The sequence below is a fragment of the Phaeoacremonium minimum genome, assembly GCF_000392275.1.
Source record: "Phaeoacremonium minimum UCRPA7 unplaced genomic scaffold PA7_03_scaffold_479, whole genome shotgun sequence".
Lineage (NCBI taxonomy): Eukaryota > Fungi > Ascomycota > Sordariomycetes > Togniniales > Togniniaceae > Phaeoacremonium > Phaeoacremonium minimum.
This window is the reverse complement of record NW_006921381.1, coordinates 45,713-59,088: the sequence shown is the minus strand read 5'-3', so window position 1 is coordinate 59,088 and position 13,376 is coordinate 45,713. Positions and strand designations below refer to the sequence as shown.

Here is a 13,376-nt window from a genome sequence, read left to right as displayed (position 1 = left end):
CATGACGACTGGGAAGGATATACTGAAAGGAATGATATCTGTTGGCTCGCGGTTAGACTTAATCACCTTTCACTTTCCCTTACGGCACATATACTCGAGCCACAGATAGACGAAAGGATAAGGGGGCACAGCGGGACCCTAATCTAGTTGCTACCATCATAGGTTGAGAGCAGCAGTATGCTGACAATGGAGAGCAAACTCATCTTTCATGAGACACATCTTTCATGGTTGATAGACCTTCTCTCTTGTGACACGCATTTCGTGAACAGAAGCAATTGTGTGCCTCGTCAAATATATTATTCATGCACTTTGGTAAGATGCTACTAGTAACACATAAGAATTATGGTGGACATGATGCAATAGAGATGGTTTCAACGATCCTTCTTCTTCTCGTTCGATGCACCGTCACCGAGCTGGTCTGACTGATCTTCTTTCATCGCCACAATCACATATGCGATGAGCACAACGTTAGCCATGACGGCAGCCGTTGCGCCCGCAAACGTTGTGTTTCCTTGTCTGGATGTCAGCGAAGATTCAATCATCGGTCTGGATGTCTCGATAGTTCATGTAGCCGACTAGGACCTCCAGAAGTCCGTACAAGGGCAGGGACCCAGGAGCATCACTTACCGTTGAAAATGGTGTTCACAGTGAGGAAGTACGAGCCAATCGGGAAGACAATCATGGCGAATGTGAATGCCAGCAGCTTCACTATCACGTCCCTGCACAAGGGCAATCAGTAAATCGGCGGGAAGCACTGATGAGGGTGCTGCTCACGTCGGGACGGCCGGGGTGATGTTGGACTTTTCGTTGGCTGCTGGGCTGGAGCCTACGGTGTCATCTTTCTCCAGGAGCGTCTTCTCGCTCGAGATGATTCTTCGCGTCGCCATGGTGGTAGGGTTCCGTAATTCCTGACTAGGTTATCGAGAAGGATGCTGGGCCCGGCTTAAATTTGTGAATGCTAATATGTGGATGTTGTTGTAGCGAGAATCAAGATGCAGAAGTATGGTTGAGTTAATGCATTGGTTGGACTAGGTAAGTCTCAGTACTTCACTCGAAGGCCCACCGCATTGTATCCAATTGCTAGTCTCCCTGGTTGCCACTTATCCAGTCCGTCTTCCTGTGTCTATTAAACCCGAAATATAATTTGGTTTGAGATGCTCCCCAAGATAACATCATGTACATGACGTTATTAATTCAGAAGAGTAAATGAGCTTTTGTATTGTGCGTCATTTGCTATTGTACTGTTGAATAAGAACAATAGGGGGGGACTGGACAGTATAAATTTTGTTCAGTTAATTGACCAGCCCCTCCACGTGCTAGCGCGTTCGGTGGTGGGGCAGTTGATGCTCTCTAAGGATTTCTGAGCGTGTCTCGCGCCGAACCGCCACGCAAAAACCCAGGGAGAGCACTCACCTCCCTTCTGACAACTCCCACTTCCACTCCAAAACCCAACGCCTATTCCCAACCTCGACCTCGCTCAGCCTGCTTCACCGTCTCTTGCGAATCTTCCTTACTCCACGTCGCAAGAAGGAGCGAGGTCATCAGCACGCATTTCGCATGTCTTTCTAGAACTCGCATCTCGTGTTCTCACCGCAAACAACCTTACGAGGCGGGTTCCTCGCCAATCCGACCTTACGACTCTCACATTTCTGTCAACTGTAACCTTTCGCACAAGTCATTGCCTCCCCTCTCACCACCACTGTATCTGAAATCTCAATCTTCCTGTATCTCCCCTGCTCGTCATGGACTTCTCGTCCCCTCCAATGGCTCTGCCACGATCTGATTTCGTGCCCGCGTCGCCGAGTATCAACGTCAAGAAGACGGCGATCTATATTTCCGATAGCGATGACGAGATAGATGAGCCCGTGACTCACGTCCCCGAGTCCTCTCCCTACTTCACCCAGCCAACTCAGATCGTCAATCGCACCACTCTCCAGCCTGCCCCCTCCCGCTTCACCTCGTCCTCACCTAAGGCTGAGATCGAGGTGCCTGTCTCCTCGCCAATCCCACCCCGAAAGCTCCCAATGACGGTGAGCGGCGGCAGACTCGCGACGGCCATGGCTCCCGCAGGTACGATGTTCCGTGCGCCCCGCGTCGAGCAGAAGAGCATTCCCCCGAAGCGGAAACTCGAGGAGAGTGACGACGAATTGGACGAGCCCGTGTATGTCGTGGACAGCTCAGACGATGATGATGGCCCGACTCGCGGCGACATCCGCCCGTCTTCCTTCAAACCGCGACAGACTACACCTCCTCCTGCATCGAAATACAATCAGGAGAAACAGGCGCTGCCCGATAGAACCGTTCAGCTCAAGGTGTCGAGTGTCAGAGTCCAGCAATTGGCAAAGAAAGTGCGTGCCAAAGTCGGCAATAGCTACAGCATGGATGATTGCACGAAGGCGCTCCAGAAGAATGGCTTGAATATGGATGCTGCCGTTGCGTCTCTTCGCTCCAACCCTCCCGCGAGACAAGCCATGGCCCAACCGTCTATCTTAAAGGCCTTCGCCAGAGCTGGCTCAGATGCCGCTAGAAACTCGTCTGCGTCCACTTCGCCTGTATCGTCTCAAGGCTCCAGTCGTTCTGCCTCTTCTTCGCGAACCTCACAGGGCCCGCCTACCCCGTCACCACAGCCTGTCAAATCTCGAGGTCGGTTACAGCGAGGACTTAAGCCTCGCGCCGAGCCCAGCTCTTCACAAGTTGAGATTGTACAGCCAACCCGTCGGACTCAATTGATTGACCTGGTCAGCGAGGATGAAGTGGATAACGAGACTTATTCATCCGAGCCAGAGCCATCTTCCCCGACTTCACGTGTCAGCCTAGACAGTGGCAGCTACTCTCGCATTCTCGAATATCTTGAGAATTGTACGGTGGAGAACCTCATGGCAATTACCAAGATGAAGGCTGCGGAGAAGGAGCGTGCTGCGGCCATGGTCAAGCATCGTCCATATCATTCTCTGGAACAAGCTCGAGCAGTTGTCCTATGGTCCGGTAAGGCCAAGGGTAAGCGCAGCAAGATCGCGGTCGGTGAAGTCATTGTCGACAAACTCATTCAGTTCGTCGAGACTCTGGATGCCATTGACCAAGTTGTAACCCTATGTGAGAAGAAGGGCGCGAAGATTGATGCGACATTGAATCGCTGGAAGATTGAGAGATCTGGAGCCGAGAAATCATCCTCAGCAAAGTCCGCCTTTGAAGATCTACCTTTCCCTTCCGAGCCAAAACCAATGCAGGGCAAGTGTACACTGCAACCGTATCAGCTGTTTGGCATGAACTGGCTATGGCAACTGTACAGTCAGCAGTTCGGTTGCATCCTCGCGGATGACATGGGCCTGGGCAAGACTTGCCAGGTAGTCGCATTCGTCTCGCTACTTGTCGAGAACTACAAATCTGGCATTGTCAAAGGTGATAAGCCATGGCCAGTCCTCATCGTAGTACCACCTACTACGCTCGCCAACTGGGAAGCCGAATTCAACAAGTTCTCATCAGGCATGAATTTGATCATCTACAGTGGCTCGCAGCCAGAGCGTGACGAGCTTGCCTACGAGATCAGAGAGGATCCCAAAGCTTACCACGTTGTTTTAACGAGCTATTCTCAGCTCAACCGAATTGAAGATATCGTCGCAATGAAACGCATCAAGCCCCACGTCGCTGTTTTCGACGAGGCTCACAAACTCAAGAATCCAACTGCGAGAATCTACAAACAGCTCATCAGGATTGATGCCGATTGGAAGCTCTTTCTGACAGGCACTCCGGTCCAGAACAACATCATGGAGATGGTGGCACTACTCAACTTCATCAACCCGGATCTGTTCCAGGATCACATGGAGGCTCTTGAGGATCTGTTCATTCACCGAGCTTCGCTACAGGAGGTGAGCCAAGGAGCAGTCTTGCAAAGTGACCGCGTCCACCGTGCGCGAACCATTCTTGAGCCGTTCATCCTGCAGAGAAAGAAGGAGAACGTCTTGACAACTTTGCCGGAGAAGACCCGCCGCGTGGTCTACTGCGATCTACTCGACAGTCAGAAGTCTGTTTACCAAGAGTATGAAGGCAACTACCGCCGTGAAGTGAGACGCGCCATCGGCCGCCTGAATGGTCGCTCAGATGACCAGAATAACCCTTGGATGCAGCTTCGCAAGGCGGCTATTCATGGCCAGCTCTTCCGACGCTTCTTCACAGACAAGAAGGTTGAAGCTATGGCCAAGGTGCTCATGACGCACGTTCCTCAATCTCGCCTCATGCAAGATGATATGGGCAAGCTTATCCAGGAGCTGAAGGGTGAATCCGACTTCAAGTTGCATCTTTGGTGTCGCGACGAGCCGTGTATCGCCAAGTTCGACGTTCCGGAGGCTTCCTGGATGGAGAGCGGCAAGGTGAAGAAGCTTCTTGAGTTGATTCGAGAGTTCAAGAAGAACGGCGACCGTGTGCTCGTCTTCTCCAAGTTCGTCATGGTGCTCGAGATCCTGGAGGAGTGTCTCGCATCTGCCAATGTGGACTACCGCATCCTCAAGGGCGACACCAAGGTGACTGATCGTCAATTCATCATTGACGAATTCAACGACGACCCATCCATTCCCGTCTTCCTGCTCACCACTGGTGCTGGCGGCACTGGCATCAACTTGACGTCCGCGAACAAGGTCATCGTGTTTGACCAGTCCGACAACCCGCAGGACGACATCCAGGCGGAGAACCGTGCGCATCGCTTCGGCCAGACTCGCGAGGTGGAGATCATCCGCCTGCTGACCAAAGGCACGATCGAGGAGCTAGTTCACAAGGCCTGCCAGAGAAAGCTTGAGCTTGCTGGCCAGATCACCGGCCATGCTGAGGATATTAGCGCCAAGACCATTGAGGCAGATGTTCGAGCAATGCTCGCTCAGGAAGATGCTGGAGAGATCGTCTGAGCTACCAGCAACGGAAAAGAAAAAGAAAAAAAAGGGAAAAAAAGAACATAGGATCACCATCTACTCACATTTTCGAAACATTCGACTTGAATACACGCGATGCTCTAAGGCGTTCGCCTCATTCTCAACCAGACTGTGCCGTCACCCTCAGTCTACAGCATTCACGGAAAGGAGTGTGTCACGTTTGGTGTTGTGAGCACGGACGGTTGTTTTCTTCTTCATGCATCACTTATAGACGTACACAGAGAGAGTGGAAAGAGATTTGTGTTGAGGAGTTCCGGCAGGACTAGGGATTCTCTACGTTCGTACTTGAATCGCTTCGGCTCGCGGTCTTGCTTTTCAGCCGCGAGAAAGGGGGAGAGACGGTTTCTGTCCTGGATGTTCATACCCGTTGGACCTGGCTGGTTACATGAGAAAAAAAAGGGGATGGCGTTTGTGCCGGATTGAGAGATGAGAGTCGAGGTATCACGTTCCTCGCTTATGACGTATAATTATTATTACAATAAACTAATTCTGTGAAATTCTGCTTTGGTTCTATGTGCTGAATGATTGTGGCTGATGAAAAAAGCAGTCTCTGTACGGCCTACTAGTCCTCGTCGTAGAGTGTCTACGCGACAATGATCCTTATGTTTCGCGTTTCTTTATAGGGCGCAAAGCCCGGTATCTACTCGTTCTCCATTATTCCAACCGGTATGGTAATCAGGGATCAAGAAATCCGAAAGAATCAAGGCAGATACTCTCCAAAACGCCCCGTCAAGTAAGCAACACGGAGCTGACGTTGGTCCCGGCGCAGGGTGTAGGCGCGGCCGGTGGTCGGCACGCAGACAGCCGGAAGCGCTGATCAGCAGCGGGCGGGCTGCTGTCAGTGGCTTGGCTGGCTTGCCAGGGGACCAGCCAGGGCTGGCGCCTTCTATTGGCGCAGCATTGACACTGACAAACGAGCTTTACCACGGCCGGGACGCCCAGCTAATGAGACAGCTTCATCTTATCAGTGGGTGGATGGGCAGCTCCGTTAGTTTCGCTCAAGAGACAAGAAAGCACTGGACGGGGGTCGGGGGGCCTGATGTCATCCCCCTTGCTCAGAGCGTCGCATAATAAGGATGCTGGAAAATTCTATGCTGCTGCACGCTTGCAGTCCAGATTTTTTTTTCCCTTCCTGTCTGGGCATGAGGGGAGCAGACGTTGTCGGAGGTGAGCGATATAGCACCTTTCAGTGCAAGAGGTTGTGAAGAAGCCGAAAACATCTGATATCAAACCCTGCGAGTCAGATGGTGGTGGGTCATGGGATCGCAACTGGGGAAGCCAAGCAAGGCCAGAATTAGCTGCCGGTATTCTTGGTATGCATCGTGTAGTGGCACACCTCACGGTGGGTGGCCGAATGAATGTATTGAACTTCACTGAACTGGAACCCTGCTGTCACCGTTGTCCCAAAGATCATTTGCGTGCTGCTTCTCATGCGGCAGGTTGTGCAGGGCATGCATGGGGCAAACGTCGTCGTCATATGTAACTAATAGTAGGTAGGTAGAGCAGAAATATCGCATCCACCTGCGCATCCAGCATCCAGCATCCAGCATCCAATGCATATCCCGCGTTTCGTGGTGTCGCTGCCAAATCGAGTCTCGTAATGGGTTACTGTAGATCCCACGCAGGTTGAGCAGAGCTGAATGGTTCAAGGCGAGAGGCACCCGAGGCACCCATGAAGCTCATTGGAAAGCCTTGGCAGCAGCACAACCAACCCTGGGAATTGCGCTATATCCCGCACCTCTAAGGGACGGGAGTGCCTGTGCAGCATGTGCAGCCTGTGTGTACATACATGTGAACGTATATGTGTACCGGTACTGTACCTGTGTAGGTAGGCAGGCAGGTAGGTAGGTAGGTTTGTGGCTTTTCCATGATGTGATGACAGGGAGGTTTTGCCGGGTTTGGAGAGTTTCTTCCCAGCCATTATTAACGTTATTAGCTTGGTAGGAGGACGCCCACCACCGACTTCGCAGTCTCTCAATTTGGTTATCGCGCGACTGACTCTTACACCCTCATACAGTCACCAGCAGTGCCTAGAAACCGGGCCACATATAAATGCTATTTAGCGTTCGGCTTCCTCCTTCCCTTTCACATTCCTGCCTCCTGCCTTCTCTCGATTCTCTTCCCTGCCTCACCTCATACAATAATAAGCTTACACTCACCCACCTCAATCTCGACCTTGTACGAGAACACTGACACCCCGAATCTCATAAATTGTAGGTTGCGCTCTCACTTACACCGCAAGATTCAAGCCTTGCTCATGCGCCGAACAGCTTCACGAGCCAACACACAAACATACAACAATATGACGACTCCCGAAGTATCCCACGGCCGCGGCGGTGCCGGCAACATCACCCCCGACAACACCCAGTACGTCGACGGTGAGATTGTCCGCGCCGGCGAGGAGGGCAGCCACGATGACGGCGCATTCAGCACCGGACGAGGAGGTTCGTGATATTGCTCTTTCCTACCCTTTCTATAACCTACCGAGCACTCCGTCAGCCTAGCTCTAGTCAGCCAGCCAACGCAGGTCCCGTCCGTCTGTCAAACCATCATGACAACCTCGCCCATGTGTCATTGCGCGCGGTCAACAGATTGGGGCACTGGGCACTGTTTTTACGGGAGAGCTCTTATCTGTAGCGCCTAGCGAAGCCCCGGGCCAGGGCGGTGCATGCCAAGACCCAACCCCCAAATTTCAACTTTGCGCTCTTTCGATAAGGCTACCAGTTGGGTCTAGGACGGGACCTGTTTAGCTTTCTAGCTTGGCTCTAACGGAACTCGGATCACTTACTCACTTGCGCTTGCTTCCAAAGAGTCAGCCATGGCGCAAGTTGGGGCAAGCGCCGCTTCGAATTTGGAGAAACTAGTTGCGCGCAAATATAGAGAATGAAGACTAACATAGGAACCTGCTTTCTAGGCGCGGCCAACATCGGCGACGCACACAAGAAGGGCGGCCCGCGGCTCGACAAGGAGGTGGTCCCCGAGGCCGCGGTCCGGCCGAGCCAGGACAACTCGGACTACCATGTCGGCCGTGGCGGCGCCGGCAACGAGCACGTCGTTAACAAGGACAAGGCCAAGGAGAAGAAGGACCTCGTCCCCACCGGCCTGGCCGACAAGCTCAAGAACAAGATCTTCGGCTCCTTCAAGAAATAAATCAAGGCTCTTGTCTGGACCTCTCCGGACCTGACTTAAACTGGCGCTGTCTCAGAGAGGAACGAGCTCGAAAAAAGGGGCGAAGGGGAAAAAGTTGGTGGCGGCTGGAAGTCATTCTCTCGCGGATGAGGGGCTCGTGCTTTTTCATGCTTTGTTCGCATCACCTCCGAGTTTAATATCCCCCCGCGCGCCGGCCGGCTATCGTGCCGCGTGCTGCTGTTTTTTCTGGTCGTTTGTGTTCTCTCAAATACCAATGATATCCTACTGCTTATTGCACTATACCAATTCATTTCACAACAGGAAGCCTCAAGCATACATATCATTTTCCCAGAGTGACAAATTTCCCTCAAAACTTAGACCGATGCAAGGCATATACCAGCTAGTAGTCTTGCGATAGCTTGTGACAGAAGACACGGATGCCATTGTGTCTTCAATTTTTATATCAATTCTTGAATTTGCTATTTACAGACCACTCACTAAGTGGATTTGAAAATATGGGCTTCATACGTACAGAAAGCGTGAATCGTGCGACTCCAAACCGTGCGGTACCTTGCGGTTTGCACCTGCGAGGAGAGCTATGTACATGGGAGGTGGTTCGTCATAGGCATCATATGCCACCAAACAACCCCCCACCCCTTTCCTCCCAACTCGCCCCCGGGGACGACGCTCTATTGGAGAGCCTGGACGACGGCGTTGTAGGCCGCCTTGGGGCTGAAGTTGCTGTCGAACAGCAGCGGGTTGGTGCTGGCGCGCCACGAGTCCGGGTCGCGGACGCCCCAGACGGTGATGCCAACGCAGGTCGACACGTCCAGGCACGCCTTGGTGACCTGCGCGTAGTCGTTGGCGGGCGCCTGCTGGATGTCGAGCTCGGTGATGGCCACCTCCTTGACGCCCGTGGCGGCGAGGGCCTTGAGGGCTGCGCCGAAGCCGGCGGCCTGTCCGCCGCTCAGATGTGCTTGGGATCCTGGGGAGAGCAGAGGTCAGATCCAGTGTACATTTCAATGGGTATCTATGAATTTTTGACTCACCAATGCCGTCAATGGGAACGCCAGCTGCAAGCCACTTCTTGACGTGGGCGACCATGCCGGTGGTGACCTTGGCGTAGCTCGCGCTGTCGAGGTTGTAGTCGTTCAGGTACAGGATGGCGTCGGGGTCAGCGGCGCGGGCGGCCTTGAAGGCGATGGAGACGAAGTCCTCGCCGAGGACCTGGGAGAAGACGGAGTTGCGCAGGGAGCCGTCCTCGTTGAAGATCTCGTTGCACACGTCCCAGGCCCTGATCTTGCCCTTGTAGCGTGTCATGAGGGTGGTGACGTGGCGCTCGAGGACGCTGGTCAGCTGGGCCTTGTCGCGGATGTTGCTGACCCAGCCGGGCAGCTGCGAGTGCCAGCACAGCGTGTGGCCGCGGATGGTCTTGTTGTTCTGGACGGCCCAGTTGACGAGGTAGTCGGCCTGCGCAAAGTTGAAGTTGTTGTTGGACGACTCGGTCGCGTCCCACTTCATCGAGTTCTCCGGCGTCACCTGCCCAAAGTCGGCCTTGATCACGTCCGCCGACTTGCCGCTCGTCAGCCGCCCCTGATCCGTGCAGGTGCCGTAGTACAGCTTGCCCTTGGCCTTGATCAGCGCGTCGATGCTCGTCGCCGACTGGCGCTCCTCCACGACGGGGGCGGCGACGGCGGATGCCGCCAGCAGGAGAACGGAGCTGAACTTCATGGTTTGGGCTGGGATGACCGGGCTGCTTTCCGGGTTCTGCTGTTGTCGACTAGAGCCTTGGGATGCACATCAATCAATATCTGAAGAGGGGACTGCGCCGCCTTAAGTAGCTGTCTCTAGCATCCCGGTCAGGTCCCAAGAAAGGGGGTTTCGGAGCCGGGTCCCCGTAGACGGTTGCACCGAACCGCCCGGATGGCATTGTACCTTGGCTTCCATATTTCTGGCAGTGGTAGTGGCAGCGGATGATGGACAGCGGAAAAGCTTGAGGTTTAATCTGCTCGTTGTGGAGAAGACCATAGAAACCTCAGGTCCTTGCGAATGATTTGCGCGCGTCTCGGTTATCCTGTATGTAGCTTCCGGTGGCTACGGCCCGCGATATTAACAGGGAGCAATAAGGAGTAGTAAGAAACATGTGCGGAGACGAGGTCCTGAAGTACGACGTCTTCAGCAAAGCGAATATGAAAATACGGAAAAGCCTCGAGTGTGGGGTGCATGGCAGAGGCTAAATGCCGGGAATGGAGGACACCCTGAGGTCACCTGGGCCGGCAGATTAATGAAGCTATTGCTGATAGGTTCTGACGGCTCGATATATAGGAAACCCACGTTTCGGCATCCACTCTCCGAAGAAACCCCCGATTTTGACACAGCAGTCTCCTTTCTTGTACGAGGCAAGCCCAGGCTCGCGGTATGTGACTGAGCTGCAAGTGATATGGGTTTGCAGCGTGGAGTTGTCGATAATAGCCTGTTATATATCGAGTATACAATATAAGAAGATATCTGACAAGACCTACACGGTCGATCATGTCAATCCTAGATTACAGACCTGGAACATGGAACGGTATCGCAAGAGGCAAGCAGGTTATAGACAACATCAATTGGCGAACAGTCTTTTGGGATAGTGGTGGACGTTTTCACGGATCAAGCTCCTCTTTTACAGAAAATGCATCTTGAAGTTAGCCCTGGGATGTTGGCTTGAGCCGTGGGGGCCAGCAGCGTTCGTTCTTGGCGTCTAGGTTGTCGACGCTGGCCAACTAGCATCCGAATATTTACGAAGTTAATTAGCCGCGATTCAGCGATTGAAGAATCCCGGCGGCACGAGGAGGAACCCCGATGAGGATTGTGAAAAGGAAACCAGAGGCTAAAGATGAAGTAAAAATGTGATCAAAATGATTCTATTATTCTTGGCTGCTGGTACTTAAACATGATACATTCTGGACATTAAACGAGATATGGTTCTGAAGTCAAATCAGTTCAAGAGAAGGTCATGGTAACCTTCTCGTGACTATGAATTGAGATTCTGATTACTACATAACTCCAAAAACGCCCGACAAGGTTCCAGTTGCTCCAGTAAACTAACTCAATTGCCGAAGTGAAGAGCTGAGCTGTACGTTGAGTTCGTGACATCTCGAATTAGACTCGAGAGCCGAAACGGAGCATCTAAGTTGCTTCCCATATCGTGTGATGATGATGATTCTGGATGAAACCAAATAGGACTGAAGAGGATAACGAGTGAACTACTCGGGGATTTCACCGATGACGTATTCAAGCGTGATGCATGTTTCTGCTACTGTAGGTCAAAGCTTGCATGTTTTCGATGCGTGGAGCCGATCAACCCTTGACCCTTATGGTCTGAAGCTATCTCAGAACCAGAATCTGGGGTAACATTGCTAGCAGCTTCTGGGCATGATTGACCCGCCTTTAACCCGTTTGGCAGCCACTTGACCTGCGGCCGGCCAGCATCGACCAGCCAAGGGCTCGAAAGGTTCCCAGGGATGTCTCCAGGGTCTCTAGCCACGAACTGGAAGCTATAGCCCTTGCCAGGCGAATATGGAAGTCGCGTTGCAGGTGATGGGAGGTTTCATTCAGCTGAGGAAGGCATACATTGTCTCAACGGCAAGTGCGAGACACGAATCACTTCGTATTGGCTTGGAGGATTCCCCAGAGCCAGAGCTTACTACCTTACAGGGAAGGAGCAACCCCATAAAACATAAAATAGTTCGCATACGGCGGGTTGCCTAAGCTGTCTCTAGCGCCAACCGGCAGGCTCTCGGGGTCAGAGGGTCTACTATGCAGTCTGTCCTAGGGTGGCTCGGTGGATGGGGGATGACCATGGCGATCCTTGCCTGCCTACGTCAAGTTTCACTGGCTGCTGTCCTTATCCTGTCTTTCTTCTCTTTCTCTCTCTATTTCCTAGGACGGGATTTGCACTTCTCCTCAATCTGCGCGAGACTCTCGACCGCATCCTGTGGCCATTCTTCTAATTCCCGACCGTTGACATTGCTGTTCCTGGCCTTGCCCTGCGCTACGGCACGAGGCAAGACTACCTACCTCGCGCTGAATGGCCAGTCAGATTAGGTTCAAGCTACAGGGAAGCTGAAACCGTGGCGGATAGCACAACGCGGGATAGGCAGGTAGGACAGTCCGTCAGCCAGCGCGCGCGGAAGCTTACCCTCCCTGGCCCGTGACTACAACAAACTGTGGTGTGCTGTCCTGCGCTGCAAGCGCACACCTTACCTATAGGTCGCTCTTAATTCGGCGGACCGCCTGCACCTCCCACCCAGATGGCGCCTCGCAACGAGGAACGACCACCGCCAGCTCCGCGCTTATTCTCCAGGCTGTCCCATATCTCCAACAAGTCGTTTCGCTCCCACTCGTCCTCATTCCAGGCCGACGACGAGCGGTCTTCGAGCAGCGCATTCTCGTCAGACGACCTCGACAGGATGACGTCGAATTCGAATGGACATGTCTCCCCACCCGCCCGCTATCCCGGCGAGGACTCCCGCCCCACCAGCCAGAAGGAGCTTGCTGGCTGGTATATGTATGGATTTGCTGCCGAGACATATGTGATCTGTGGTTAGTTGGCACAAGCTTCACCATTTGTGATCTGTTTGTATGTTTCTGACAGTAATGTAGGAATTGGTACGGTTATCCCTTGTCCGAGCTGTTTATTGCTGCACACGGCAGAGTTTCGACCCCTATGGCTCGCCTCGAAAGCATCCACTTCTACGAAGCTTATGAACTCCCCCTTTTTAAAAGAAGAAACTTGCAGGCCATTGTAACTGACAACAGGATGAAACAGGCTCATTCATCCCCATTCTCCTCGAAAGCCTTGCCCGAGAAAACGGTGTCCTTCTGTCGGATCGAAAATCCCCTTGCGGATCAAGCTCCGATAGGCACGGCAATGATGGACAATGTATTGTTTGGGTGCTTGGCGTGGAGGTGAATACGGCAAGCTTCGCCATGTACACCTTCAGTATCAGCGTTCTCCTGCAAGCTTTGCTCGTAGTCAGCATAAGTTGCGCTGCGGATCATGGCAACTATAGGAAGAAATTGTTGCTCGCCTTCGCCTGGATAGGGAGCTTCGCCGTTATGTTCTACATCTTCATATCAAAGGATGTCTATCTACTCGGGGCCCTTTTGGCCATCATATCGAATACTTCCTTTGGGGCTTCATTCGTCCTCTTGAACTCGTTCCTCCCACTTCTGGTTCGACACCACCCCCAAGTCAAGTACTCCGATCCAGGATCTACACTCGGCTCCGGAGGCAGGCATGCTGCATCAGACGCCTTGGATGAAGCGGAAGAAGGCGATGATACA

At 53.0% G+C, this 13,376-nt stretch overlaps 4 protein-coding genes across 4 annotated transcripts; 2 read left to right on the top strand and 2 right to left on the bottom strand.

Moving 5' to 3' along the window:
* Positions 1–371: 371 nt before the first annotated feature.
* Positions 372–887, bottom strand: UCRPA7_6508 (putative vacuolar atpase assembly integral membrane protein vma21 protein; the record flags this gene model as incomplete). The annotated part of the gene is made up of 3 exons (XM_007919045.1): positions 372–511; positions 628–719; positions 775–887. 3 exons carry the CDS (start codon positions 885–887, stop codon positions 372–374), a joined length of 345 nt encoding a protein of 114 aa, XP_007917236.1.
* An 876-nt stretch (positions 888–1,763) lies between these two features.
* Positions 1,764–4,895, top strand: UCRPA7_6507 (putative chromodomain-helicase-dna-binding protein 3 protein; the record flags this gene model as incomplete). The annotated part of the gene is made up of 1 exon (XM_007919044.1): positions 1,764–4,895. One exon carries the CDS (start codon positions 1,764–1,766, stop codon positions 4,893–4,895), a length of 3,132 nt encoding a protein of 1,043 aa, XP_007917235.1.
* A 2,326-nt stretch (positions 4,896–7,221) lies between these two features.
* On the top strand, positions 7,222–8,069 carry UCRPA7_6506 (hypothetical protein; the record flags this gene model as incomplete). The annotated part of the gene is made up of 2 exons (XM_007919043.1): positions 7,222–7,363; positions 7,834–8,069. 2 exons carry the CDS (start codon positions 7,222–7,224, stop codon positions 8,067–8,069), a joined length of 378 nt encoding a protein of 125 aa, XP_007917234.1.
* A 668-nt stretch (positions 8,070–8,737) lies between these two features.
* Positions 8,738–9,779, bottom strand: UCRPA7_6505 (putative endo- -beta-xylanase protein; the record flags this gene model as incomplete). The annotated part of the gene is made up of 2 exons (XM_007919042.1): positions 8,738–9,033; positions 9,098–9,779. The coding sequence occupies 2 exons, from the start codon at positions 9,777–9,779 to the stop codon at positions 8,738–8,740; spliced, it is 978 nt and encodes a 325-aa protein (XP_007917233.1).
* Positions 9,780–13,376: the final 3,597 nt, after the last annotated feature.